General features: G+C 44.8%; 1 protein-coding gene across 6 annotated transcripts in view; it reads right to left on the bottom strand.

Moving 5' to 3' along the window:
• Positions 1–14,919, bottom strand: part of TPCN1 (two pore segment channel 1) — a 69,785-nt gene that overhangs the window by 3,904 nt on the left and 50,962 nt on the right. For 4 of the 6 annotated variants that reach the window (XM_073312388.2, XM_073312387.2, XM_073312391.2 and 1 more), the window contains 10 exons: positions 13,922–13,994; positions 13,437–13,544; positions 10,668–10,739; positions 9,544–9,633; positions 8,899–9,014; positions 7,896–7,942; positions 5,717–5,785; positions 5,175–5,259; positions 2,790–2,926; positions 1,467–1,547 (listed from right to left, as the gene is read on the bottom strand). In XM_073312388.2, the coding sequence (XP_073168489.1) occupies positions 1,467–1,547; positions 2,790–2,926; positions 5,175–5,259; positions 5,717–5,785; positions 7,896–7,942; positions 8,899–9,014; positions 9,544–9,633; positions 10,668–10,739; positions 13,437–13,544; positions 13,922–13,994 (878 nt within the window). Of the gene's footprint in view, positions 1–1,466; positions 1,548–2,789; positions 2,927–5,174; positions 5,260–5,716; positions 5,786–7,895; positions 7,943–8,898; positions 9,015–9,543; positions 9,634–10,667; positions 10,740–13,436; positions 13,545–13,921; positions 13,995–14,919 lie in introns of those variants that run through there. The other 2 variants (XM_073312389.2, XR_012155006.2) reach the window with 2 other exon arrangements.

The following is a 14,919-nucleotide window of genomic DNA, read 5'->3' as shown; positions in this document are numbered from 1 at the left end:
TCCTCATGTTTAGAGCGAGTCAGCAGCTTTTCAGCAAAAGGCTTTTGTTGAAACCAAAATTTTGTGGAAATGTTTTGGTTTCGCCTAAACTTCCACTGGGGAGAGCGAGTGCCCAAACACCCTCGGAACAGCTAGTTGCCCGGTGGTTTGGGCGCTCACCTGGGACATGAGAGATCCAGGTTCAAGTCCTTGCTCAATCAGGCAGGGCAGGACCTTGAACATGGAGATGCCCTAATCACACCGCTATTAGCTAGCTTGGAGCGCATGGTCAGTCTCTTGCTCTCTCGTTTCTGAAAGGTCTTTGTTTAGATCAACATTTGTTACCCATTTCAAACTGTTAATTTTTCATCAAATGGAATGCTTGTTTTCCAGTCAGCCCTGTGATTTCATACTAAGCCTCCAAGGAAATAAAATGGGGGAAGTGCACCTACAGTTTGCACTGCTCATTAGTGAGCCCCCTCCGACTGACCCAGGAGTGGTTGGGCAGGGGAGGGCAGGCTCAAGAGAAGGAAGGATGATGCCACCCCCACTGGCTCAAGTGGTATAATAGTCTATGCCCACAGCTCAACAGACTGACTGCGGGGGTTTCTTCACCAATATGCTCAGGATTGGCATGGTAGGAGCACCTCAGGGTAAAGAGGGGAGTTCAGCCTCCATAACCATGAAGACCATGGTCTGTCCATCTGAGATGGACAAGGGTACCCTATCACGGTGCTATTCAATGGAGTAAATAAGACTAATAACTGACAAGAAAGAAATTGGTAAAGACAGAAGCATGAAAACAACTGTCCTTTGCAGCAGAGACCTCCTATGTTTGAAGGATATTAGCAGGAACTGCTTAATCAGTTAATCTAGGTCTATGTTTACACTACAGCCTACGTTGGTATAATTTGTGTCACTCAGAGGTGTGAATAAGCCACCCTCGAGTGACATAAATTATACCGACCTAAGCGTCGGTGTAGACAGTGCTGTTTTGGCGGGAGAGCTTCTCCTGCCACTCGCGGTAATTAAGTAATTGCATAATGGAGTAATTAAGTCGATGAGAGAACTCTCTCCCATCAGTTTAGAGCATCTGCACCAGCAGCTGTGCCACTGTAAGCTGCGTAGTGTAGACACAGTTTAGGTGTTTCTAATCCTTATTTTTCACCTCCTGCCCTGAACTGCCAGGTGGTGTTGATGGCACTGGTAAATATGTGTTGCGTTTCACCCTGGAGAGCACTTCATTTCAGTGGCATGCACCAGTTTGTGAAGCACTTTGGCCTTTAAGGGGCTACATAAATGTAAGAGGTTATGAATATTGTGAGATGCCCTTTAAATACTATATATTCTGCAGAGCATCTGGCTGTCTGGTTCTTCTGGGTGGCAGACTCCCAACATTTAAAGAATGATTAAACATTCTAACCAATGGAAAATGTCCATTACTAATCAGAAACTTATGAGGACGTTTGCAACTCGATGTTTCCTACCTGTATCTCCTCCTCGTACATTTTCATGCTTAAGTCACTTTTGGTCCTTGATCTCCGTCCCAGAAACAGCATCGATGTTTGCTGAGAAGACAAAAGTATAGAGATATTAATAAAATGGGAAAAAGAACCCAGGTCCTCCAACAACTCCCTGCCCCACTAGGTGACAGCTAGATCAGTGGTGAGATGAGAACCCAAGCTTCCTGAGGGAGACTGTGCCTAACTAAACTTTCCTCATTTCACCTATACCCGCCAGGTTACTCAAGGGGTCTTGTTAGTTTCAACTCACACAAGCAGAGAGTAACAGCCTAAGTTACTGTGGGATCATTTTGGGTTATTTATAATTGAGGAGTATTAAGAATATCCTTACAGTTACTGGTTTAACTTTCTTATTTAAACAGTTATTTAGATGTTTCTTTAAATGGACATGGTTGAGGTTAGAGCCATTTTTAGACTTAATATCTTGAAAACTGCCTCTTTGGCAGATGTAACCTTCAAGATTCCAGTTCTGAATTTTTTCTATGTGTACAATTGCTCAACATTTCAATACCCAAGCAATGAGAGACACAGTAAGCCAACTGATACAAACGTGCTGTCATCTAGTACAGCAAGTTTGGTGTCTACAATTCGAGGGGTGGGATGGAAGGGGCAAATTCCAGCTATTACAAAAATCAGTTTAAAGTTTCCCAGCATCATGAGACACAGAGCTCTCGAAGGGAAGAGCTACAGCGTGGGACAGTTTTCAAGGTATCTTCATTTTCAGGCTTTACAATATCCCTTTTGTGATACCAGTGGTAAAAGTAATTGCCATCATCTTCAGAGAAGTAAGCTTGAAACTTGGAACTGACAGTTATATTATGGCACAATGCTTCAGAACTGTATGGACAGCTGTACAGTAGTGGGTCAGGTAGAAAACAGACTGGGCAGCACAGGTGAATTATAGGACAGTAACTGCAGTATTAGGAACTCTCAAAAACCAGAATGCTCCTTCCAGTGGGGTGAGCTGGCCAGGATGCCTCTTAGCAATGTTTATTCTGTATGGTGAGATAGGTCTTAATCTCAGGAATACAGTGGGAATTCAGGCCAGTGCCCTGGGAATTCAACTGCAGTTTCTTCAGTGCAATGAGTTTTAAGTGCTCATCTGCAGGGCACCAATCCAGAGTCCCTTCAACAGAGCAGATTCTAACAAGAGCCTCTTTCCACATATGCCCTTGGCTTTCTCTGCACCATAGCAGAAGAGCTCCTTTAAATCCCACAGCTGTGACCCAGGATGTTGCACCACAGAAGTGCAGGCATTGTGGCCTGAATCCCAGCTTCTCTCCGTACCTCATATTTGTCCATTTGTGCAACGACCTTCTGCAGCGGAGCAGTTTCAGAGGCAGCACAATTCCGTCTGAAGAGCTCAATTACACCTGCCATTTCCTCCTTGGAGATCTCCTTCTCCAGGACAATGCCATTGTCTTCTTCAGAGGGAGGGAAAGAAAACAAGGAGAAGACATTGGGAGTCACAGTTTTAATCAGCAAGGGCAATAATCCTAACGGGGTTTTCAGAGATTATAAAGTCAGAAGGGACCACTGTGATCATCTAGACTGACCACCCATATAGCATAGGCTAGAGAACTTCCCTGAATTAATTCTTGTTTGAACTAGAGCGTATCTTTTAGAAAAAAGATCCAATCTTTATTTAAAACCTGCCAATGAGGGAGAATCCATCACAATCCTTGGTAAATTGTTCCAATGGCTAATTACCCTCACTGTTAAAAGTTTCCCTAGCTTCAGTTTCCAGCCACTGGATCTTGTTATATCTTTGTCTGTTAGACTGAAGAACCCATCATCAAATTGTTGTTGCCCGTGTAGGTACTTGTAAACCATAATCAAGTAAACCCTTGGCCTTCTCTTATTACACTAAATACATCAAACTCCCTGAGACTATCACTATAAGGCTTGCTCCCCAATCCTTTCATCATTTTTGTGAGACTCTTCTGAAGCTTCATAGCACAAAGCTGGCTGTACAGGAACAAACAGGGCCAGTCAAGGTGTTGACTTATTCCTTTAGAGGCATATAGAATCACAGAATATCAGGGTTGGAAGGGACCTCAGGAGGTCATCTAGTCCAACCCCCTGCTCAAAGCAGGGCCAATCCCCAACTAAATCATCCCAGACAGGGCTTTGTCAAGACTGACCTTAAAAACTTCTAAGGAAGGAGATTCCACCACCTCCCTAGGTAACGCATTCCAGTGTTTCACCACCCTCCTACTGAAAAAGTTTTTCCTAATATCCAACCTAAAGCTCCTCCACTGCAACTTGAGACCATAACCCCTCGTTCTGTCATCTGCTACCACTGAGAACAGTCTAGATCCATCCTCTTTGGAACCACCTTTCGGGTAGTTGAAAGCAGCTATCAAATCCCCTCTCATTCTTCTCTTCTGCAGACTAAACAATCCCAGTTCCCTCAGCCTCTCCTCATAAATCATGTGTTCCAGTCCCCTAATCATTTGTGTTGCCCTCTGCTGGACGTTTTCCAATTTTTTCACATCCTTCTTGTAGTGTGGGGCCCAAAACGGCACACAGTACTCCAGATGAGGCCTCACCAATGTCGAATAGAGGGGAATGATCACGTCCCTCAATCTGCTGGCAATGCCCCTACTTATACATCCCAAAATGCCATTGGTCTTCTTGGCAACAAGGGCACACTGTTGATTCAGATCCAGCTTCTCGTCCACTGTAACCCCTAGGTCCTTTTCTGCAGAACTGCTGCCTAGCCATTCGGTCCCTAGTCTGTAGCGGTGCATGGGATTCTTCCGTCCTAAGTGCAGGACCCTGCACTTATCCTTATTGAACCTCATCAGATTTCTTTTGGCCCAATCCTCTAATTTGTCTAGGTCCCTCTGTATCCTATCCCTACCCTCCAGCATATCTACATCTGCTCCCAGTTTAGTGTCATCTGCAAACTTACTGAGGGTGCAGTCCACAACATCCTCCAGATCATTAACGACGATATTGAACAAAACTCGCCCGAGGACTGACTCTTGGGGCACTCCGCTTGATACCGGCTGCCAATTAGACTTGGAGTCATTGATCACTACCCATTGAGCCCGACAATGTAGCCAGCTTTCTATCCACCTTATAGTCCATTCATCCAGCCCATACTACTTCAACTTGCTGGCAAGAATACTGTGGGAGACTGTGTTAAGCTCTTCAGACTGGGAGATGGCAAGAGGAGCCACATCTTATCAACAAGTTAGAAAAGAACAATCAATAAGGTGATGGCAGGTATGTTGGATTGGGAGGGTTTTTCTAGTTCCGAGGATGTTTGGGGCCAAAAGGTCTGATTTTTAAAAAAAGGATCTACACCTCATAGCCTATTTTGTGCGCACTCAATTGGGAATGCAAATAACCGCAGTTACAACTGCTGCCATTGGATATCCAGCTATCTGAGCTGGGTGTAATCGGGTAGCTTGATATTTAAATCAAATAACTGCAGTTGCTGTATTTAAATATCAAGCTACCCGATTACACCCAGCTCAGATAGCTGGATATCCAATGGCAGCAGTTGTAACTGCCGTTATTTGCAACTACAGAATTGTGGGTGCACGTGAGGAGGTTATAAAATCAGGCCTTTCCTGTTCAGTTGTTTTCTCTCATACACACAAGCCAGACTTTGGGAGCAAAGTTATACAGACCAGCAGGCTGGCCAGGCCTGGCACTGACCTTCTGAACCTTGGTTCTTTCGGGTGTAGTTCATGCGGAACACAAAAGCCTCCAGTATAAAGGCCACAATGATCGTCATCACCACCTGGGAAGGGAGCCAGAATGAGTAGAGAGCGTCACAGGGTTTGTAACTGCAGCATCCTTCCAAGTCTGGTTCTAATTGAACTGCACCTGAATTCTTGCTGCTTCCCCTCACCCCTCCTTTCAGCAGAGGGAGTGTACAAATCCTAATCCATGAGTCTAGGTGATGTGTTTGTGTAACAGCCTGCCAGTGAACTGGGAATGGGCGGTATGACAAGATGGAGTTATCACTACACACCACTATAACTCACATTCAGCTACATAATAATGAGTCTACTCTGGCAACACTTGTAGTTCTTGCCATATCAAAGCCAGTAAAAGTGATTTGGACACATGCGTCGTTCTGAGCTACGTTTCATAAAGAGAACGTCCCTAATTGGCTGCGGATTCTTCCACTAGAGCATAGCAAGACTGCTGCTGGCATTTAGAGATTTTCCATCAAAAGTGCACTGAGGACCTACCATGGTCACAATATAGAAGATCATGAAGTAGAGGCGGCTCCAGTGAGAGGTTTGTGAGGTCACCCCTTCCTAGGGACAAGAGAGGCAGGAGTTCAGTGGCAGGCAAAGAGGAGGGAAGCTGCATTAGTCCCCTTGAGAGCAGACAAAGCAGCACGCCTCCCCACCCCCAAATATAAATCGGTACCTCATGAAATACAGGACAAGTAGTGCACCTCACGTATCTAACCCCAGGGACTGCCTCTACCATACTCAAAGCCCCAGCTGGCCCCTGGGCCAGAAGCCCTTCCCCTAAAGGATTGAACACAGATTCCCATATATTACTTTGATGTGTAAATACTCACACAATGGTGACGAGTGCTACAGAAAAGCGTAGAGATAGCTATCTCGCTACATATCTAGCTACCAATATACAGCATAGTGCCTGCGACAACAAGCTATAGTACAGAAGTGCTTGAAGAGTGAGGGCACTAACACCCTTACACCAAAGGTACAACAGGTCTGTCATGCTGCATTCAGAATTAATTAGATCAAGGATCCTGAGGTTATTCCTAGTGCAGATTTCCTGCGTAGCATTACAGAGAATGGCTGCCATTCAACCATACATAGCAAGGTGGGAGGATGGGGGTAGGGGGAGAAAGAGGAGACAGGGAGGAGGAGAGAAGAAATAAGACGACTGATGAGAAACCTAATTGAGAAATACATGAGGTAAAAGGGCAGCATTCAGAACCTTCCATCTTCTCCCTAAACCATTCAGAATTGCTCAATAGCTGTCACATGCTGTATAACAGCCAAAAGGTACAGCGCAGAGCCAGCCAGTGGCAACCTGTCTGTCAGAATATCTGAGTGATGTTACTGGGGAGGACAGCTCCTGGCAGGCAGCTAACAGTGCCACCCTCTCATCCCATCCATGTCAGCCAAAAGTTACCCACTTTCCATCAGAGTGATGAAAAAGAATCTGTGTTAAAGAGAATCTTGCGCTGCAGAGTGATTAAGAATTGATGACAAAACCCTGGTGCTGACTATAGAATCATAGAATATCAGGGTTGGAAGGGACCTCAGGAGGTCATCTAGTCCAAACCCCTGCTCAAAGCAGGACCAATCCCCAACTAAATCATCCCAGACAGGGCTTTGTCAAGTCTGACCTTAAAAACTTCTAAGGAAGGAGATTCCACCACCTCCCTAGGTAACACACTCCAGTGCTTCACCACCCTCCTAGTGAAAAAGATTTTCCTAATATGTAACCTTAAACCTCCCCCACTGCAACTTGAGACCATTACTCCTCGTTCTGTCATCTGCTACCACTGAGAACAGTCTAGATCCATCCTCCTTGGAACCCCCTTTCGGGTAGTTGAAAGCAGCTATCAAAACCCCCCTCATTCTTCTCTTCTGCAGACTAAACAATCCCAGTTCCCTCATCCTCTCCTCATAAGTCATGTGTTCCAGTCCCCTAATCATTTGTGTTGCCCTCTGCTGGACGTTTTCCAATTTTTTCACATCCTTCTCGTAGTACAGGGCCCAAAACTGGACACAGTACTCCAGATGAGGCCTCACCAATGTCGAATAGAGGGGAACAATCACGTCCCTCGATCTGCTGGCAATGCCCCTACTTATACATCCCAAAATGTCATTGGCCTTCTTGGCAACAAGGGCACACTGTTGTCTCAGATCCAGCTTCTTGTCCACTGTAACCCCTAGGTCCTTTTCTGCAGAACTGCTGCCTAGCCATTCGGTCCCTAGTCTGTAGCGGTGCATGGGATTCTTCCATCCTAAGTACAGGACTCTGCATTTGTCCTTGTTGAACCTCATCAGTTCTTTTGGCCCAATCCTCTAATTTGTCTAGGTCCCTCTGTATCCTATCCCTACCCTCCAGCGTATCTACCACTCCTCCCAGTTCAGTGTCATCTGCAAACTTACTGTGGGTGCAGTCCACACCATCATCCAGATCATTAATGAAGATATTGAACAAAACAGGCCCTAGGACTGACCCTTGGGGCACTCCACTTGATACCGGCTGCCAACTAGACATGGAGCCATTGATCACTACCCGTTGAGCCCGACGATCTAGCCAGCTTTGTATCCACCTTATAATCCATTCATCCAGCCCATACTTCTTTACCTTGCTGGCAAGAATTCTGTGGTATACACAAGAATACATTTAAGTACCCCGAGATCTACATACCATGATGATGTACCAATCATTGACAACTGTCAACTCAAACAGCGTAACTGTATGGAGACAGAAAGGACAAAACAAGAAGTGCTTTAGCCAGCCTGACCAGTTTCAAAGTCATTTCAATTCCTCTGTTTCCCCTATTATGTGCTTTCTCCCACTTTCTTCATAAGATACCTCATTCAGGATAGCCAACAGAGACTGAAATACTTGAGTGCTGATGACAGAAGACAGATTCTACTCTCAGTCATACCACAGTTAATCTGAAGTCACCCTACTGATGACAATGGAGTGACTCTAGTGTTATAATGGTATAACAAAGAGCACAGAGTCTGCCATACCAGGCCACACTAAGCAACACTCTTGAGAGATCCACAAAGAAAAAAAAAAGAAAAATCACCACTATCATCCTCCTCCTCCTCCAGCAGGCCAGACTCATGTTTAAAGTCAGAAAAAAAAAAAAAACAACAGAGTGACAAGATCAGTGTTAGAGGCTCAGCAGGATAGTGGAGTTGCTCTCTTTATTCATCTCTGGAAACATGGATTCAAAACTGGTTCAGATCACATGTCAAAACAAGTCGGCAGGTTTCATGCTTGTCTCCAGGATATGTTTACCTTGTAAAATCACCACACAGTTGGATTCTCTTAGCCAGCAGCAGAACCCAGGACAGCAGAACCCAGGACAGCAGAACGATACTGCTGCAGGTTTGAGGTGTACAGTATAAGTAGGATTAGGGATCCAGAGCAGGGGTGTTACAGGTCACTTGGCAGAGCCACTTGCAGGTGGCAGGGTTAGAATGGGAAGGGGTACTGAGGACCAGGGCTGACATGCATTGGTAGAATTCTGGGGACTAGAAGGAAGCATGGGCAGGTGTTTATGCAAGCTATGTTAAGAGTCTCACCCCTACAGAAGCACCAGATTCACACAGGGTCATTCTGCAATCAGCAGCAGTAGATGCGAGGAGTATTACAACAATTAAGATAAGAACCAAGATGTAAATATTCCTCTTACCAAAGCTGTTCAAAATGTTGTCAAAGTTGTTGAGATAATAGTAACCTTCTTCCACCACTGTCTTGTTTCCAACCGTGTGATTCACCCAGCGATAGGCATCTGCAACTGTACTCGTGCTGATTAGAGAAGCCAGAACATACAATGAGAGGTGCTCTGGAAAGATGTGCAACGCTCCAGGTGCTGACAGACACAGGCATGCTGAGAGACCTGTGGGCAGGGAGGCTATTTTTCCTTCTTGCCAACACTTGTTGCATTTTGAATGCCATTCTCTAAAGTGGTACCCCCCAGGCAAGGGCACTGCAGCATCATACCTATTACATGGGGGCTTTGCTGTGGTGCCATTATAGAGCAACCAGCCCAGCCCAGCTGCTTCAGGCAGCGATTCAAATACCCAGCAGCACAATACTACCCCTCTCCCTTCTCAAACTGTAAGTAAAGATCATTGCACTGAGTCTCAGCAAGAGAAGTGATAAGTCTCCCTTTTACGGTGAATCTCAGTTCAGAACAACCACTCTTCGTAAACACACATCCACTGGCCTTTTCTTGATAGGAAAATACAGATATGACACACGATGCTCCTGGCTTGGCATTGAACCAGGCTATTAACAAGGCTGTTTCAGAGGAAGGTGGTTGCTGGGTACTTACTTGCAGCAATTTGGGTAGACAACCCCAGAGAAGAATTCCATGCCGACAATGGCGAAGGAGTAGTAGAAGATAAGTAGGGTTAAGCCCAGGCTGGAGGAAAGAGAAACAAAAGTAAGACCTTGTCTACACTGCACCTTCATTGTTAAAACTTTTGTCCCTCTAGAGTGTGAAAAAAACAACCCCTGAACGACAGAAGTTTTAACGATGAAACACACCAGTGTGGACAGCGCTTTGTCGGTGGGAGATGCTCTCCGGCCGATGACGCTATCCCCCCTTGTTTGGGGTGATCTGATATCGTCGTCAGGAGAGCATTTGTCCTGGTGACAAAGAGCGGCTAAACTGCGTGCCTAACAACAGTGTGGCTGAAACAGCACAGCTGCACCGTTGTAAGGAGCGCAGTGTGGACGTAGCCTAATTCTGTTATTCGCCAATTGGTAGGACAGAGAAAAAAGCAAAGTCACTCAGACTGGCTGTTCTCTAAGCAGTTTTCCATCTCTACCATCTACCGTAAACCCCAGTGTAGGACCCCACCACCCAGTTTCTCTAATGAAGCACAAGCCAACATAGCTGTATCCTCTTTGTTTCCTTGACCATCAGCAGTGATGTCAGAACAGCTTCAAGAATAAGGATAGTTCGTTAACATGTCTGAACACCTAGCTAGTTTTGCAGCAGGGGAATAAGATACTGTGATGTCATAGACTGACAATGGCTACTTATCTCAGTGACGAATTAAACGGGCATTCCACATCATTTTGAAATAATTGTAACCCATCTGGGTCCCCTATTGTACCAAGGACATGAGGCAACACTGGGTATATATATCTTCTTTGTGAAACTTTCTTTGCACAAAAAACATCATTTCTTAAAAACCAAACAAGTTCCAAAGTGGGGTTGCCCCTGTGCTCAGCACAAAGGGGTTACTGTGCATCAGGTGCTAGGCCTAGTGTGCTAGAGAACTCTCTATGTATTTCTTTGTGCTGCACTGCAAAGAAAGAAAAAAGTGATCGCTCCTACCGTGACCCCAGCCCAGGTATTCATTACCCTGGAAATGGCAGTGTCATATTAGTACACGCTCCTTTGGGATGTTGCCCATTTTTCCCCCTCCAAGGAGGGCTGTGCAATACCTTGCCATCCTAGGGAATAACTCAAACATTGTGTCCAGGACATTCCTGTAGCGCTTCTTCAATTTAAAGAGCCTGAAGAAGGGACGAAAAGCCAGTGGTTACTTACATGAAGACACTTCCTTCCTGTTTTGTTATTAGCCGCATAAAGACAAGTAGCATGTAGCAGCAAAACAAAGCCTCGAGAGAAGCATTTTGAATACAGGCACAGCCAGGGTCCATATGGAGGCATTCCTCGCTGTGATGCTACTAAATGAGAATCTGGGGACTGTGCACCTGCATTTAGACAGAGGAGTACTGATAGAAGGAAAAGATATAACATGATCCAATGGCTGGAAGTTGAAGCTAGACAAATTTGGATCTGAAATACAGCATAATTTTTTTTTAAAACAGTGAGGGTAATTAATCATTGGAACAACTTACCAAAGATCGTGGTGGATTCTCCACCACTGCCAACTTTTAAATCAAGACTGGATGTTTCCTAAGAGATCTGCTCTAAGAATTATTTTGGGGGAATTTCTATGGCCTGTGTTATACAGGAGGTCAGACTAGATGATCACAATGTTCCCTTCTGGCCTTGGAATCTATGAATTGTTTTGCACTTCCATTATTCACCAATAATTTCCCCAGAGGTGGAGTGGGACACTGCTCTTTTCATCACTAGATCTCAAAGCACTTCACACAGGAGGTCTGTATCATTATCCCTATTTAACATATGGGGAAACTGAGGCACGGGGCAGAGGAAATGACTTGCCCAGGTCACACAGTAAGTCAGTGACAGACTCAGACACAGATCTCCCAAGTATCAATCCTCTATCCACTAGGTTACACTTGTGGAGGCAAAATTGAGTGGGCCTGGACTTTGGTCAAGCTAGCCGAACTTTGACCAGTCTGACTGTGTGGGTGGCCAAGAGATGCTATGACAGCAGTGCAATTTCTAAAAGCCCCTGACTATCCAACCGGTTCTGCTTAAAAAACCCCTGACTGCAATATTGCAATATACAACCCATGGCCTACAGTCAACCGCACTTGGCCTATTGTTTAACCTCAAAGCTTGCTCAACCTAGAAAAGTTGCTTATTGATGCAATACGTAGGATATTGTCCTTATAAGGCATAATTGGTAGGGTCTGTTGGAAAAGTACCCATGCAGAGGTGTATTGTTCAAAATGCCAGTGAAAACCCTATATAAGTTCGTTGAAGTGTATGGAAAGCAGAGCCACTTGCCACCCTGCGTGCAGCTATGCTGACTCTCCTTGCATATATGCTCGCATAAAATAAAAAGCCTCAGGCAATTCTGATTCCTAAAACAATGAGTGGTTAATTTTCCACCACACACTGCTTCCCTTCACTTGGTTGGGATACTTAGACTTTAGACACATTAAAACGTGGAGAGGTAAGGACTCCCAGTTCCTGATCCAGACCATATTTACTCAAATAGTCTTTACTCCTGTGGGTAAGCCCCTCTGTCTCATGTGAGGAAGGACAAGCTGTATGAATAAGTGTTTGCAGGATTATGCTTCTCAGGATAAGGATAGTGTTTTACCTATAAAGCATCATACATAAATAAATTACATTTATAAATGGCGAGCTCCTACATCATTAACACCTGTATGCTTGGAATTTACAGAACACATTCTAAAGGTGCGCTCACTTACCAAGACACAAATTCAGTTCTGTTTTTTCCCCTGCAACAATCAATGGGAGAAAGCTGCATTCCTCACACATCAACCAATACAAGAGGAAAAACAGACTTCCGAGTGCAGGCTTTGGCAGATGAGTAAAGGAGAAAATGGTTTCTTTTAAAATGTAATTAACCCAATTGTTTAAATCATCACATGTGCTCCATTAGCAAGTGGGGATCCTAGACAGTATGACCTAGTGGATAGAGAACTGAACTGGGACCCAGGTTCTATTCCCAGCTCTGACAGGTTTCCTGGTTGACCTTGGGCAAGTATGTCTCCTCTTTGGGCCTTAGTTTGCCCATCTGTAAAATGGGGATAATACAATACTGACCTTCTCCGTAAAGCATTTTGAGATCTACTGATGAAAAGTGCTATATGAGAACTAGGTATTAGTTCATCTTTAGTAAAAGAATACTTTGTCTTCTATAGAACTTCCATTTGATGATCTCAAAGCACTCTACAAAGATGAATGAATCTTTACAAAAACCTTCTGAGGCAGACATTATCATACCCGTTTTACTGAGGGACAGAAGATAAATTACCTGACCAAGGAGTCACTGCAAGTATCAGAACTGGGAAGAGAACTCATGCAACCTGCTCTAACCAGTAGACAACAATTTGCCTCAGTGATTGGCATTTCTGGGAGCTACAGCACTCTGCACATAGGAACACAGGAACTGAAAGACGGGATCAGACCTCAGGTCTGTTTAGCCCAGGATCCTGAACAACAGTGGCCAGCAACAGGTATTTCAGAGACAGGTATAAGAACCCCTACAGAAGCAGATGTGAGATAATCTGCCCCCACATCACATCCCACCCTGGATTCTAACAGAGGCTGGGTTAAACCCTGAAGCATGAGCTTTAATATCCCTTCCAAAGTTTGTCATAATTAATTCTGATAACTCAAGATAATCTCATTACCCAGAGAGGTTTCCACTTCCTTTCTGATATGGTCATGTACCCATGCAACCCTCCCAGTTGGATCCTGCCAATGAGATGAGCTCTTGATTGGGTTGGAAGAAAAACAAGTCTCCCTAGCTCTGCTGCTTTGGCTATTTTCCCATTCCCCATATGCCTTTTCTGTCTCACCTCAGCAGTTGAAGGGGTCGCAGGACAACGATGAAGTAGAATGGTTCCATGTTAAATGCCAGCGCCAGGAGACCCAGAAATGCAAACAAGGTGACTGAAAAATCAAAGCTGGAAAAGGAAGAGGGAGAGCAGAAATGGCCCGGTTTAGCCTTGCGAGGGGCAGAGTGCTCCTGGCACTCTAGTTCAAAAGACGACAAAGGGAAAGGTGGAGGGGTACTGGAATTGTCTGAAGAACCTCCATTGAAATGAAGTTTTCTAACCTATCAGCCTAAGGCTGTTTTTGAAAGAAGGCAACTATATCCCAGCAACTATCACCATGTCCCTCAAATCCTGTAATTCTGAGTTCTCTCTCAGTAGATCCCCACCAAGTTCAACTGATTCAAATTCAGACTGCTCAAGTGACACTGTCACAGTGCAGGATAGCACAACAGCTCTGGGTGTTATGCCTCCAGCCCCCATTCACTGTTCACAAGAGGCACACTTACAGATTCCATCCAGAAGACAGATACTCAATGGGTCCCAGGCCAGTGGTTTTCAGGAGCAGCTCTACCCCATAGACTGCAAAACAAGAGAGCATCTAATATCAACCCTTAAATGAGCCCCACCATAACCATTCCATATGTACAGCTTGAACTCTTAGGTTTGTTGACTGTAGGTTTAATAGGCTCCCATTCCCTTCCTTCATGTTTATCCTCAAGGGGATGCTAAGTGGACCCCACTTCCCAACTTCTCCTTGTACTTGGGTGGTGATCTCTCCCCACTGCTGCTGAATGGAGTTCAACTTAGCTACTGTGCCAAACATTTGGACAAGAGTGAATGCCTTAAAGAAAGGTTAGTCAGTCATCAGGAGGAACTTCAGGGCACATACTCACTCCCACTTACTTGCCCAATTTAGCCTCAATGGAATGTATAAAGAATCATATATACAAGCTCATGGGACCATGGGAGATATTTTCAAACAGAGTGAAGGAAGGCTGCTGGTTTCATACACTGCCAAGATGGCACTTTGTGAAGTTCTTGAATTAGTAGAACATTAGGACATCAGGCAACAGTTCAGTGATCAAAGTATTTCTATATATCTGGGAATAAAAACATAAAAATGGCCATACTTGGTCAGACCAGTGATCCATCTAGCCCAGTATCCTGTCGTCCAACAATGGCCAGACCAGATACTTCAGAGTGAATGAACAAAACAGGGCAATTTATTGAGTGATCCATCTCCAGCTTCTGGCAGTCAGAGGTTTATGGACATCCAGAGCAAGGGGTTGTGTACCTAACCATCTTGGCTAAGAGCCACTGATGGACCTATCCTCCCTGAGCTTATTGAATTCTTTTTTGAATCCAGTTCTATTTTTGGCTTTCACAACATCCCCTGGCAACAAGTTTCACAGGTTGACTGTGAATTCTGTGAAGAGGTACTTGTTTTAAACTTTATGCCTATTAATTTCATTGGGTGACCCGGAGTCACGTGTTATGTGAAAGG

This window comes from Lepidochelys kempii, chromosome 15, assembly GCF_965140285.1.
Source record: "Lepidochelys kempii isolate rLepKem1 chromosome 15, rLepKem1.hap1, whole genome shotgun sequence".
NCBI lineage: Eukaryota > Metazoa > Chordata > Testudines > Cheloniidae > Lepidochelys > Lepidochelys kempii.
This window is presented reverse-complemented; position numbering and strand designations above follow the sequence as displayed.